The sequence below is a fragment of the Ascaphus truei genome, chromosome 5 (assembly GCF_040206685.1).
Source record: "Ascaphus truei isolate aAscTru1 chromosome 5, aAscTru1.hap1, whole genome shotgun sequence".
NCBI lineage: Eukaryota > Metazoa > Chordata > Amphibia > Anura > Ascaphidae > Ascaphus > Ascaphus truei.
In genome coordinates, this window is record NC_134487.1 from 88,407,603 (window position 1) to 88,423,358 (window position 15,756).

The 15,756-nt window shown below is 40.1% G+C and overlaps 1 protein-coding gene across 2 annotated transcripts in view; it reads right to left on the bottom strand.

Annotated features, from left to right (window-relative positions):
- Positions 1 to 15,756, bottom strand: part of SYT1 (synaptotagmin 1) — a 905,119-nt gene that overhangs the window by 112,459 nt on the left and 776,904 nt on the right. For both annotated transcript variants that reach the window (XM_075600187.1, XM_075600188.1), the window contains exon 11: positions 961 to 1,078. In XM_075600187.1, coding sequence (XP_075456302.1) covers positions 961 to 1,078 — 118 coding nt within the window. The remainder of the gene's footprint in view (positions 1 to 960; positions 1,079 to 15,756) is intronic.

Consider the following 15,756-nt stretch of genomic DNA (forward strand, 5'->3'; position numbering starts at 1 on the left):
AATAAATATAGAATGATAAATGGTTGGTTGCGAATATCTCTAATGCAAGTAGTCAAATGTTATGTATATTCTTAAAGAGTGATGCCCTTAGAGTTCACCTTTGAGATAATTGACAAATGAATGAACATATCGGCAGTCAGAAGGGAAATGAATACCCAAATGTTTCCGATGACTACATACTGTACAGTACCAGTGACATTCACATACTCTTTTTATGGTGCAACCAGTATAATTTACTTTAATTGTTAATCTACTCGGGTAGTTGTAATGAAAAACACGTAATAAATAAAAAAATTATTGCTAGCAAGAAATTTGTGTGAAATTTGCCAATATTATACAGTTATTGCGACCAAATTTTCTTTTTTTTTTAAAACGGTGTTAACTTACAAAGGCCAACATTACAACCCATGAACGTGGTAAATATACAATGTACATGATAGAAAGGCCAACATATTGCTGATAAATTTGGATATATATTTTTTATTTTTTATAAAGAACCTCTAAACTGCTTTTTCCAGTTACTTTATATACAAATTATTAGTGATCCTACAGATGGCATTTTTTGGCCTCGGAGTGTTTATATTTTTTTGCATTTTGATACATGGTGTGCAAGACTTTTTGACATTGTTTCAATACCATAACTAGAAAAAAATAATGTCAATCAAAGGGCCTTATTTCCAACCTCCCTGTAAGATTCACTATTTGTCAGTGGGATTATAATGAGCAGCAGAGCTCGCAAGGCTTTGTGAGTAAGCCCTAAAGTGTTTTTGTTGATTATCCATATTGAAGCAGTGATACGTATTATAAGATATGATACAAAAAAAATGGGAACATCAGCTGCATTGAGTATGAGAAGGTGCCCCATGCAGTCCCTTTGAGACAAACCTTTACGTTATCAGCTCCCTCCTGAATTTAAATTAAACAGACTAATTTATTACATAGAACTTCTACGCCACTTACCTGATAAACCACCAACATCCATCTTCTTTAGGTTCTTCGCCTCAAGGATAACAACTGTCAGTTTGCCAGCCGTAGGTACATAGCGGAGGGAGAAGCAGATGTCACCCAGTTTCTCTTGCTATGAAAACAAATCAAGCAATAAATCAGTGTAAAAGACATGGGAATCATGCAGTTCTTAACAGTAATCCATGGCTACAGCAACAGTATAAGCATTTCTATGCACCCTTTCCAAATTACTGTACATGAATCGCATAATAACTAGAAAGTTGGAAGGGAATCACATACTATAGCTTATTGATTCTCCAACCTTTCCTCAGGGCCCGTTATCAACTCCTTTTATTGTGATGTTAATGCGTATGGAGTACAACCTAACCTCACTTTCCTCTGGCATATTGACCTACAGTAGGCTGCCATTCTACATTCTACTGTTTGGACCTCTCACAAAGATGGGGATGTGTATAACTAGGATGACTTAATAATTGAGACAGGTCAACCTCCGACTAACAAAAACATTCCGCTTAAAATCTAAAAAAAAACAAAAGTGCCTCATGCACCAAAATTAGATAGTAAGTTCTATGGGGCAGGGACTAATTGTGTCTGCTAAATTGTGTACAGCTCTGTGTACCCGGTCTTTATTCATTATTACTATACTGTATCTTATACTAGATACAAATAGAAAAACTCTACATGTATAATAGATCATGTATTTCTATAATGACATATATTATGGGAAAGCGCATTGGAGACCTAAACTACATTAGTTGAAAAAGAGACATGAAAGTGCTTTCTATGTTCATGTACTTTCTGTAGTGGTACCTAAGGGAACACAAAGGTTTGCTTTATAGAACAGTACATTAGAATTCATAACTATTACATGCATTCTAGATATCAGTAGCAAAATGCATTATCTATGCAATTCAAACATATTACAAGCCATAGTAAGTATATGCTCTAAGCATAAATGCTGTAATAAAAAAAAGTCAGCAAGGGCATTGCAGCCTACTGTATTTCTATTTAGCCTAATGTAGCAGTTACAATTCCAGTCTGGATTGTTGTTTGTTACAATTGATGCCGCTTATTTAATCACTATCAGAAAAAGCAACATTTATTGAATAATTACCCTTTGGAAAAAAGCTTTAGTGAACATGAAAATGTTGTTAACAATCGGCAACACTGGATATCAAGCGTAAATCAGTAACAGAGATTATGATGTGTGTAGTTTAAAGCCTGTTTCCAAATCCCCAACACAGGTTGAAAATCTGTAAAAAAAAAAAAAATGCCAGATCACTGGAGCTAAAGAGGGCTTGATGAGCTCTGTGGACTTGCAGGTTCCAGGCATATTTACAGTGTTGTGTAGCAGGAAAAAAAACATGATGCCCCGCGGCCGAGTAATATAAAATAGTGACATCATGGTGCTTATGATTTCAGAGCGTAGTTGATCTGCCGGTGATATTGTTATCCCAAGATGGAATACAAAGAGCACATAAAACGGTAAATGATTTATCAGTAGGAGCCAGAGGGAGTTACTAGAGCTTAAAGTAGAGCAATTGTGCTCAGAATAGAGCTTCTCAGCTTTCCACATCAAAATAAATCAGCACAACAAGCTAAACTGGGAGGGTATTTTGCAGGGCAAGAACATCTACAAGGTGATTATCATTAAGGTAAAGGCTGATCCTTTAAAACAGTAACTTTCACTAGCTTTACTAGCCAATAAGGGGGAGCACTTTAATTAGTGTTCTGGTTCTAAAAACAAAAATGTGCCTGGTTTTTAGGTCCAAATTTTCCCAAAACTCTATTTGTTTGGATTTGGTTTCATATTTTTACCAAATTATGGGGAAAAAAATCAAATTAAAGAGAAAAATGCTAAAATAGCATGATAAAGCATAAAAATACTCATAATACATTACAGTACAATCATAAAAGAACAATTAGGAAACTAAAATAATCACTAATAGAAAAGCTTAAAATAATTTAAAAAGACGTGGCAAGAACCATAGAGATATGGACTTGGTGTGGTGTTTTGGTTTTGGTTTAAAATATTTTGGGAGTTTCGGATTTGATTTTGATTCTAAAAATCACGAGTTTTAGTTTGGGTTTTGTATTTGTTTTGGAATGGAAGGTTCTGGAAGGTTGTGATATCACACACCCGGTTTTGCCCACCCCTTCTGGGCGTTGTGCCAACTTTCATTTTCCAAGGTGAAAGAAGAGGCTTCTATTAAAGTCTCTTTTAAATGAACAAATTGTACTGCCCATAGGAGTTACACAACTTTAGCACAGGAGGCAATTGCAATAAATTGCAGGTCCCTCTGGATCCTAATGTGTTATGATGTGCAGAAGAGGATATCTGGTGGCCTAATTATCTTAGATAGGTATCGTGTGGCTACCGTAGTATGAACTTCTTTCGGCCCTGCAAATAAATAATTTATATGAGTAAATTACTTTGATCATTACATGAAAACTGCAAGGTAGTGTTAGAAGGTTCCAACTGCGAGGTTCAGAGATACAACATTAACCTTCTCCTTTAGAACATTAAACTGACAGTAAACTAACGCCTTCTCTAAAAGCTGTGTTGCATTCTCTGCATATAATTTCAAAAATGTGCTGTCTCATTAATATACGGGACAATATATAAAAATAACATGAGAAATGCATTGTTTCAATACTTAGGTCCAGATTCACTAAGCTCTGTTAGCCTATTTAACATCAATCATGTTGTTAACACCCATTAATCATAACCCATTATTTACTACAGGAAATAGCGTGACACTTGAAATGGTTTACTCTTGTTAAAAGCATGGCATTATGAATAAAGCCCATTATTCTTAATGATATGCTAATAAACTCATTATAACCGAAAAAAATATGAATTCCATATTCACCAAGTGCCGTTAAGGATAACGCCAGGAAAAAGCGTTGTTATTTAAGACATTCCTAACTGTGGCAATATTCCCAACCAGGCACCGAAATGGGGCATCCATCTCTCCCTCCCATTTCAGTGTCAAGATGGGAATAAAGTCACGGTTTGAAGATAACGCAGCATTATTTTAAAATAATGTAATATTAACTTTATGCAGACGAGCTCAATTTTGCGGCTGTTATTTTTGCATATCAACAGCTTGTTGAATATTGTGTTATTTCAGTTAAAATAACACCTGTTCCTATTTTACGCAGCGTCACATTATTTGAACCGATTTGTATTGTATGTCTTTATTATATAGCGCCATTAATGTACATAGCGCTTCACAGTAGTAATATGCGACAATCATATAAATAACAAATAATATAAATAACAGATCATGGGAATAAGTGTTTCAGACATAAAAGTAACATTTAGGAAGAGGAGTCCCTGCTCCGAGGAGCATACAATCTAATTGGTTGGTAGGAAGAATGTACAGAGACAGAGGGAGGGCATTCTGGTAAGCGCGTCTGCAGGGGGCCAAGCTTGATGTATCTGCGATTTAACAGAGCTTAGTGAATCTGGGCCAAAGTGCGCTCTAATATCATTCGCTGAACATCACATGACCTGGCACGCTAGCGGCCCTTATAATATTCAAGAATGCTGTTACCAGAATGTCAAGGCATTCCAGCATCAGAAGCATTAAAGAAGAAAATGACAAGTGTAAAGCAACAAAATTGGAATCAGACGTACAATTTTAGAGCATAAGAAATCTTGGCAAACTGTTTTTCCTTTGTTATCAATTTAGTTACGCTAGCATGAGAGCTGAGATTGCGTTTAGAGGAAGAAATTAAGAATGTTGTGAGGATTGAACAGACTATATAATGCTAATAAAAAATATAAAGATGTTTGTGTATATACAGTATATATATAGCGTTACTCCATGTACTTGGAGGTTAGTCACCTACACGTGGCCATTTTCGCATAGAGGACCAGTATCCGCGCTCTCTTTATGAATAGAAAAGCTGCAGTTTAGACAATTATCAGCTATGACTTTCCCGAACATTGAAGCTCACTAGATTTGTATATCCTCATATAATAACCCATTTATTTTCACTTCACCCTCAATCCCAGCTAGGTGGTGCACTGCGATACTAAGCTACCAGTGGGTACCTGAAGTGACAATCTGTGGATCAGTCTAGTACAGTCCCATTTTCTAATCATTCTATCAGATTTATTTTAGCGTACATTACAGTCTTATTTTTCTTGATGGTGTTTATTATTTTTTCACCAAATAAAAGCCTTGGGCCCATTAACAACAATATGACATAAAACTGGATCTCTACTTGAAGATGCAACATATTTTTTTGACTATGCTACTGTTCTGTGTCAACATTTCTGGGCATGTAAACCCTGTATGGCACAGTAATGCTAGATCTTAAAATTCCTTCAACTTTCACCTGTGGTTCAACACTGCAGACTTCCTCGGGTGCCCTTATAAATTGTATTACATGATTTATTATTAGCTTGCGAATTAGGTATCATATACAGTTCTGTATTGTGAACTTCACTCCATTTCTGACATAGGTGAAAAATGAATTAGATATTAATAAACTATTCTTAGGAAGCAAATATAACAAACAAAATAAATATAAAAAAGCCATGAAGAAGGTTATTAAAAAGAAATAAAATAATTGCGCCAACCGTATAAAAATGGGTTTGATTTTTCAGTCCCTCATAGAGTGTAGTCCTGCTGCCAGAGTCTCGTTCAGAGGTGATTCTCCAACCTCTGTATTGGTCACTGAATGGAGAAAGGGGGGGGGGGGATCCTCCGGCGCTGTGCTTCACTCAAATTTCCAGGACACATGCAATGTAAAACAAACAAGGGACCGCGATCAGGAAGGGTTAAATCACAGTAGGGTGCTATGGGTGAATTTGCAATAGACACACTTACATTTAACCACTAGATTCCCTCTTCTGTACAGTATATCTTGTTAATATAACCTCAGGAAAAGGGAGAGAAGAGAAAACATAGTATAACACTGTTTATTGAACAAAATTGATTAAAAATATAGATTTCCAACTCACAAGCGACCATTAAAAAATGGCATTGAGTGCAGAAGTTTCAGTCTCTGCCAGACTTCCTCCCAGATGGTTAGGTGTCCGCGCGGAGTCTGTCCCAGTCGATAAGATGGTGGTGCAGGAATATGGATGAAAATCGGGTGGTTCGCCCAGACTTGTGCACAGCCTGTTCTTCCTCCCGTCAATCAGCCTCCCTGCAGTTCTTTCCACGTCCCGCGCATGCGCATGCGCCCCGGTGGTAGTGTGTATCAGAATGGGATGGTGACGTCACTGAGGAAGCTTTTAGCGAAACGCGTCTGACGGTCTTTTGTTCTCACGAGCCACTGTACAGAGAAGCAGAATCCCATTGTTTTCTCTTCTCTCCCTTTTCCTGAGGTTATATTAACAAGATATACTGTACAGAAGAGGGAATCTAGTGGTTAAATGTAAGTGTGTCTATTGCAAATTCACCCATAGCACCCTACTGTGATTTAACCCTTCCTGATCGCGGTCCCTTGTTTGTTTTACATTGCATGTGTCCTGGAAATTTGAGTGAAGCACAGCGCCGGAGGATCCCCCCCCCTTTCTCCATGAAGAAGGTTGTGAAGTAGGCTGTGGATAATTGCACCTTGATGCCAACTGCCCGTGTTGGTAATCATATTTCTTACATACATTTATCAGTAATCTATCTAGTACACACAGGGCTGCCAAGAGGGGGGGAAACTAGGGACTAGTGTCCTTGGCCCAGTGGTTGCGGGGGGGGGGGGGGGCTAGCCGGTGCAGGGAGTTGGGCCTGGTCAGAGGTTGTGCCTAACTTATGCATCCAGCTGCTGGGCCTCTGGTTGCTGCTGGGCCCTGGCTCTTCCCAGCTGTGGGTCTCCCTCATTTTCTTGCGCATGGCCTCTCTCTGACATCGGCAACTTCCGGTGTGCACTGGCATGAGAGAGAGGCCTTGCGTGGGACAGTGAGAAAGAGAAGCAGCATGGGAGAGTCGGGGCCCAGTGGCAACCAGAGGTCCAGAAGCAGAAGTTGGGCAAGACCGCAGCCACTGGCATCAGAGTCGTGGCACAGGAGAGTGAGAGAGGCAGGTCTGCAGCAGCATTGGAGAGAGACCATCCTCAAGGTAAGTGTAAGAATGTATTTGGGGGTAGTGTAAGAATGTATTTTGGGGGTTGTGTAAGAATGTATTTGGGGGTGTAGTGTAAGAATTTATTTGGGGGAAGTAGTGTAAGAATATATTTGGAAGTAGTGTAAGAATGTATTTGGGGGGGTGGGTAGTTTATTGATGTATTTTGGGGGGATGGTAGCGTAAGAATGTATTTGAAGAGTGGATAGTGTAAGAATATATTTGGGGGTAGCGTTAGAATGTATATGGGGGTTGTGTAGTGTAAGAATGTATTTGTGGGTACCGTAAGCATGTATTTGGGGTGTGTGTAGTGTAAGAATGTATTTGGGGGTACCGTAAGCATGTATTTGGGGTGTGTGTAGCATTAGAATGTATTTGGGGGTACCGTAAGCATGTATTTGGGGTGTGTAGTGTAAGAATGTATATGAGGTGTGTAGTGTAAGAATGTATTTGGGGGTACCGTAAGCATGTATTTGGGGTAGCGTAAGAATGTATTTGGGGGGTGGGTAGCGTAAGAATGTATTTGGGGGTAGTGTAAGAATGTATTTGGGGTATGTGTAGCATTAGAATGTATTTGGTGTGTGTGTAGTGTAAGAATGTATTTGGGGGTAGTGTAAGAATGTATTTGGGGTGTGTGTAGTGTAAGAACGTATTTGGGTGGTGTGTAGCGTAAGAATTTATGTGGGGGTACCGTAAGAATGTATTTGTGTGTAGCGTAACAATGTATTTGGGGGGGGGGTGGGTAGCGTAAGAATGTATATGGGTGGTGGGTAGTGTAAGAATGTATTTGGGGGTAGCGTAAGAATGTATTTGGGGAGTGGGTAGTGTAAGAATGTATTTGGGGGGTGGGTAGCGTAAGAATGTTTATGGGTGGTGGGTAGTGTAAGAATGTATTTGGGGGTAGCGTAAGAATGTATTTGGGGAGTGGGTAGTGTAAGAATGTATTTGGGGGGTAGTGTAAGAATGTATTTGGGGGGTGGGTAGTATAAGAATGTATTTGGGGGGGTAGATAGTGTAAGAATGTATTTGGGGGCTGGGTAGTGTAAGAATATAGTTGGGGAGTGGGTAGTGCAAGAATGTATTTGGGGGTGTACTGTAAGAATGTATTTGGGAGGTGGGTAGTGTAAGAATGTATTTGGGGGTAGTGTAAGAAGGTATTTGGGGTGTGTGTAGCGTAAGAATGTATTTGGGGTGTGTGACGGTAGGGGTTGCTGGCATCACAAAACTGTTATGAAGCCCAGCTAGCTACCCCTAAATCTAGGTTAAATCGAAGTGGTAGACGGTCACTGCTCCCTTGAACATCACCAAGCTTTAGAGAATAAAATCAGCTTTATTGAGACAAAATGCCGAACATCACAAACAGGAACACTGTGATGCGTTTCATCCCGACATGGGACTTTATCAGAGAGTAAAAAACCACTGACGCACAAGCAGACCTAAATAGGTCAAGCCTCAGTCTGATTGGACAGAGTGAAGCAAGACCAAGCAGATATAAATGAATAAATCAGAAAAAAACGAAGGGGCTGGGTCAAATACTCTAAATAGAGATGCTTGTATGTGAAAGAATGGTAACAAAAAACTAGTGGTAACATATATATACAACAAATAATTAAAACCAAAGAAAAACGTGATTTCAAGCATTAATATTAAATAGACTAATGAAAAAAAAATACATGCATAATCATAGTCAAATGGAGAGAAGAAAAAGAATAGAAAGACAAAAATAGCTAAATAGAGTCACAAAAAATAAGAAATATATATATATATATATAAAGAATATTGAGAAAAAGATTGGATTGTATTGTATTGTATTGTATGTCTTTATTTATATAGCACCATAAATATACATAGCGCTTCACACTAATAATACATGTTGTAATCATATAAATAACAAATAATATAAATAACAGGTCATGGGAATAAGTGCTTAAGACATAAGAGTAACATTAAGGAAGAGGAGTCCCTGCTCCGAGGAGCTTACAATCTAATTGTAAGGTTGGAGAACGTATAGAGACCGTAGGAGGGAATTCTAGTAAGTCCGTCTGCAGGGGGCTAAGCTTTATGTATCATGTGTCCAGGATTTTCCACTGTGCTATTCATATGCTTCTTTAAGCAAATGTGTCTTAAGGTGGGTCTTAAAGGTGGATAGAGAGGGTGCTAGTCGGGTATTGAGGGGAAGGGCATTCCAGAGGTGCGGGGCAGTCAGTGAGAAAGGTTTAAGGCGGGAGAGGGCTTTAGATACAAAGGGGGTAGAAAGATGACATCCTTGAGAAGACCGCAAGAGTCGGGATGGTGCATAGCGAGAAATAGGGGCTGAGATGTAAGGAGGGGAAGAGGAGTGTAAAGCTTTAAAAGTGAGAAGGAGAATTGAGGTGAGATGTGGGATTTGATCAGAAGCCAGGAGAGGGATTTCAGGAGGGGAGACACGGAGACAGATTTAGGAAAGAGAAGAGTGATTCTGGCAGCAGCGTTTAGGATAGATTGTAGGGGAGACAGGTGAGAGGCAGGGAGGCCGGACAGCAGGAGGTTGCAGTAATCGAGACGGGAGGGAATGAGGGCCTGAGTCAGAGTTTTAGCAGACGAGTAACAGAGGAAAGGGCGTATCTTTGTGATATTGCGGAGGAAAAAGTGACAAGTTTTAGAAACGTTTTGAATGTGAGAGGAGAATGTGAGAGAGGAATCGAGTGTGACCCCTAAGCAGCGTGCTTGGGCTACTGGGTGAATGATCGTATTTTCATCAGTAATGTGGAAGGAGGTAGTAGGGCCAGGTTTGGGAAGAAGTATAAGGAGCTCTGTTTTTGCCATGTTAAGTTTCAGTCGGCGGATGGCCATCCAGGATGATATTCCAGATAAACAATAACATTTAATAACTGATGTATGGTAATACACTCTCGACACTCTCAAGACACCCCTCTTAGCTCTGAAGGAAGTGTTTTAACTCCCAATCAGAATTCATGCCAAGTGGGTGGAGAGTACCGGGAGTGTATATCCAATACATCTCTTTCCTATTTAGGGTATTCTCTCTATTACCACCCCTAGGGTGACAAGGAATGTGCTCTATAGCGGAAAAATAAAAATTACCAATACCCCCCCTAGAGCATTGAGAGAAATGTCTAGCCACAGGGTGGATCAAATCCCCCTTTCTAATTAAACGAGCGTGTTCAGCTATTCTGGTCTTTAATGGTCTAATGGTGCGGCCCATTTTGTCCCATTTTGGCCTATTTTATCTCAATAAAGCTGATTTTATTCTCTAAAGCTTGGTGCAGTTCAAGGGAGCAGTGACCGTCTACCACTTCGATTTAAACTATCTTTATATCGGATGGAGCATGCAGGGATCTCATAGTTTTAGCAAGGAGGATATATATCCATTCCCCAGCTCAAGCGGCGGCGCCATCTGTTTGAATTCCGGAATGTACGGAACACTTGGCATGCTGGGATACAGCCGGAGTACAGCCTTCTATCAACACAGGAGACGGCGTCTTCACCACTAACCGTGAGCACGGTCCGGCTGGATGGGTAGCGTGGATACCGGTCGGGTAAGGGCAGCAATCTGTGTATTTATGTGAGCCTACGAGTGGCATGCCTGCGGACGTGTCATCTCGCATCTCTAATACTCAGCCTGCATTATAGACCCCATCCCGGTAGGAAGCCATTATACGCTACCCTTCTCTATCATTCATCTTTACATTATACTTGCAGTGAGATCCCTTCCCTTGCGGACTTTACATGGGCTGTAGGTGTTGCTAATTACCTATACGTGGCTGGTTGACCCTCCTGGTCGACCTATAGTGGCGAGCATTGGATCTTTGGGAGATGGGTTATCGCAGTATGCGGACAGATTTTTGCAGCCCCTGGTTTCTCAACTGCCCTCATTCATCAAGGATACGGCAGATCTCCTTGTCAATCTACAGGAGCTCACTTGGCACAAGGAGTACAAGTGGGACACACTAGATGTGACCTCCCTTTACTCTATTATAGAACATCAGCACGGTATTACAGCCACACGTCACTATCTTGATTTATCTCATTTATCTGTTTCACATTGCACTTTTTTACAAGAATCACAATTATTTTTTGTTTGATTCACGGTTTTATTTGCAAAAATTGGGTACTGCTATGGGCCCGAGTTTTGCACCATCATATGCTAATTTATTCATTGGTTTCTGGGAGTCACGGTTTATTTATCACAGTGATAATTCTTTTCGTCATAATATCGTCTTTTTTAAGAGATATATTGACGACCTGATTTTAGTTTGGAGGAGTGATGAGCATACAATGGTTTCTTTTGTTCATTATTTAAACACCAACGATTTTAATATTAAATTCACATTTGAGCACAATATTATTCACATTCATTACTTGGATTTGCTCCTGTACATTGACAACAATATGACTATCCAGACTGACATATACAGAAAGGAGAATTCCAGGAATGCACTCCTCAATGCACGGAGTTGTCACCCACGTTCATTGATTAGGAACATTCCTGGAGCTCAGTTTATGAGATTAAAGAGACTTTGTTCGGACAATGATATATTCTTGTCCAGGTCTAAGGATATGTCAGACAGAATTTTAGCCAGGGGCTATTCTGCCAAAGATGTTTTAGCTGCTTTTGTTAAAGCAGATACTATGGATAGGGATGTCCTCATTCGTAAGACTAGATCTTCATCTAATAGAGAGAGAACCAAATTGTCACACTCTAACTTTACACAGAGTCCATTCTTTATTACAACATATAGCAAACAATCACAACAAATTTGTAATAGAGTGACAAAACATTGGCACACTATACTATTGGATGAAGATATTTGTACTTTGGTCCAAGGAGGACCTAGATTTACTTATCGTAAGGCTAAAACATTAGCGTTTCATTTATCACCAAGTCTTTTCGATTCCTGATCCAGTTTTCCTAATGTCAGAGGTATACCAAAGGGTTTTTTCGAGTGTGGTAATTGTTCTATGTGCCAATATGCATCTTCCGCTAAATTTATTACATATAATAACAATGTTAAAAAATATTATATTAAGAATTTTCTAAATTGTAATACAAGCTTTGTTATTTATGTTCTTTGTTGTGGATGTGGTCATAGATATGTGGGCCGCACCATTAGACCATTAAAGATCAGAATAGCTGAACACGCTCGTTTAGTTAGAAAGGGGGATTTTATCCACCCAGTGGCTAGATATTTCTTTCAATGCTCTAGGGGGGGTAATGGTAATTTTTATTTTTCCGCCATAGAGCACTTGTCACCCTAGGGGTGGTAATAGAGAGAATACCCTAAATAGGAAAGAGATGTATTGGATATACACTCCCGGTACTCTCCACCCACTTGGCATGAATTCTGATTGGGAGTTAAAACACTTCCTTCAGAGCTGAGAGGGGTATCTTGAGAGTGTCGAGTGTGTATTACCATACACCAGTTATTAAATGTTATTGTTTATCTTTTTCTCAATATTCTTTTTATATATATATATATATATATATATATATATAGCCTGGCCTTCGGCAGCTATTGCTAATTCTGGGCCTTTCCTCTGTCAGTCCTGTTAGAACAGGCAGTGGAAAGGTTAATTCTTTCAGTTGGCCTGTTTGTGAGTTTCAGCTCTGAAGTATTGTAGCAATATTCAGAGGCGGGCCTAAGCAACCGTTGAATGTGTTAATCCAAAGGGTGGATATGGGTTGGAACACCCCCTAATGTGTGTGTGAGCCAATCGGTATCCAGCTTTGAGTTGTAATGATTCAAAGCTAGAAACACTCCCTGAGGATATTCAAATTGAGACATATTCCCAAATTCAGTTAGTGATGAGTTAGTCTTCAGAGAGATAGCAAGCCAAGAAGAGTTCTCTCCCTCCTGCCCCACCTGGGTGAGGAGGGAGGGGAAGTTAAGCTGCCATGAGCAGAAATGCAGAGAGCAAGATCAGGCCTATGATGTTCTGCTGTATGCTGTGTATGCTGCTCTGAATAAAGAACCACAGAAAGAAGCTGCTGTGTGTGTGTGTGTGTATCACTGTTCCTGGTGTGAGGAGAATGGAGTGTCAGTGGGGGTCTCTCCTCTGGAGACCCCAGGGGATCCCTACTGGCTGGAGGCACTGCACCACCCAGAGAGAGCAAGGTAACCTGTCCCACACCACCTCCTGTCCCTGTCCTGGTTCTCCCCACAACACCGCGGAGCCCTCAGCCCTCCTGTTTACCAGCAGGTCACAGCACCCAGACCACTCAGTGACCAGAACAAGTGTACCCCCCCAATCTCATGTCGGGTGGGGTACCATAGAAGGGTTACATATATATATATATATAGTATATATGATTCAATGCAACAAATGTGACCAAGGTTGCTACATTGGGGAAACCAGCCAAAAACTACAAGGAAGAATGAATATGCACAGACACTCTATACTCCATCACGAAGAAGGAAGATACTGTTCACCTGTGGGACATCCCTTCTCACAACCAGATCATTCCATAAATGATCTAAAAATCAAAATCCTCAATGGAATGTTTAAAAGCACCCAAGAACGGAAAACATTTGAACTCAGAATGATAAGACTCTTTGACACCAAAACCAAAGGACTTAATGCGGACATGGGTTTTCTCACACCCTATCAAAATTGCTTGTAATTATCCTGCTTGCCTCTATTCTTATCCACACTTTCTCTCTCCCCCCCAGTATCCCTCTCCCTCCCCACCTTTCTTTGACACTGTCCCCTGGCTTCAAACACATTTAACACCCTACCTTATCTACAGTAAATATCTGTTTTTTTTTTCTTCCTCTCTCTACACTGTTTTAGCCATTGAATCCTTTGTATATCAGTATTGCTTGACCTGAAGAGAGGGGATAACTCTCGAAAGCTTGTCCTATGACATAAATTGTTAGTCCAATAAAAAAGGTATCACCTAATACTGAAGAACTCATTTATTCTGCTATATATATATATATATATATATATATATATAAATATATATATATATATATATATATATATATTTCTTTTTTTTGTGACTCTATTTAGCTATTTTGGTTTTTCTATTCTTTTTCTTCTCTCCATTTGACTATGATTAAGCATGTATTTTTTTTTCATTAGTCTATTTAATATTAATGCTTGAAATCACGATTTTCTTTGGTTTTAATTATTTATTGTGTATATATGTTACAACTAGTTTTTTGTTACCATTCTTTCACATACAAGCATCTCTATTTAGAGTATTTGACCCAGCCCCTTAATTTTTTTCTGATTTATTCATTTACATCTGCTGGGTCTTGCTTCACTCTGTCCAATCAGACTGAGGCTTGACCCGTTTTAGGTCTGCTTGTATGTCAGGGGTTTTTACTCTTTGATAAAGTCCCATGTCGGGATGAAATGCGTCAGACTGTTCCTGTTTGTGATGTTCAGCATTTTGTCTCAATAAAGCTGATTTTATTCTCTAAAGCTTGGTGCAGTTCAAGGGAGCAGTGACCGTCTACCACTTCGATTTAACCTATCTTTATATCGGATGGAGCACGCAAGGAGGATATATATCCATTCCCCAGCGCAAGCGTCGCGCCATATTTTTGAATTCCGGAACGCGCCGGAATGCTTGGCATGCTGGGATACAGCCGGAGTACAGCCTTCTATCAACACAGGAGACAGCGTCTTCACCACTAACGTGAGCACGGTCCGGCTGGATGGGTAGCGGGGATACTGGTCGGGTAAGGGCAGCAGTCTGTGTATTTATGTAAGCCTATGAGTGGCGTGCCTGCGGACGTGTCATCTCGCATCTCTGTTACTCATCCTGCATTATAGCCCCCATCCCGATAGGAAGCCATTATATGCTACCCTTCTCTATCATTCATCTTTATATTATACTTGCAGTGAGATCCCTTCCCTTGCGGACTTTACACGGGCTGTAGGTGTTGCTAATTACCTATACGTGGCTTTGTAGCATCGGACTCATTGGGGTTCATTCTCCACTTTTTTCTACCCCATACTCTATGTAACTTGGCCACCTTTGTAAGGCTTACTTTGGCCAAATGTATTTAACATCTGGGGAAGAATAGGGAATGTGTAAATGTATTTCCATGTCTGTAAGAATATATTTCAAAGTCTTTATTTGTTATCCCACAGTTTAGTGAATCAACATTCTTCTGTAAATGTGCTTTGGGTGTCAGCCCTGCCTGAAAGCAAATGAGATATTCCATTGTTACTGTCATTTCTATGGAGGAGGCAAGCCACTTAGTTGAAGCTTTCTATAGAATTGATAGGATTAGGGACAGCTAGGTGTTGGGACTCCTGGTGGGAGGTCAAAGGCTGCTGATCAGATCTGGGAGTAAGAGCATTGTATTGCACAGACTCTGATTTAATCAGGGATGGGTTCTTAGCATGCCCTCTGGCTGTTGTGCCACTAACTTAATCTGTACTTAATTTGTGCTCAGATTGTCCAGTAGCTCCTCCCAAGCAATGGATAGTCACAGAGGGCTATATAAAAGAGTGTGGAGATCTACTTTCAGAGAGACACTCTGGGAAAGAGTGTGAAGATCTGCCTTCAGAGAGCATCTGAGAGAGCAGGCCTTGCTGCGCGCGCTTGACACTGACTTAAAGGATTGTATACCGAGGAAGTGCGTCACATACTACTCGGTGTTCCACAGACTTTTCACAGGAACACACACAGAGGACGCAATCGAAGCCGGTTGGCGTCTAATGTGCTGTTTCAAAGACGTTTTACTATTCGCCAGGG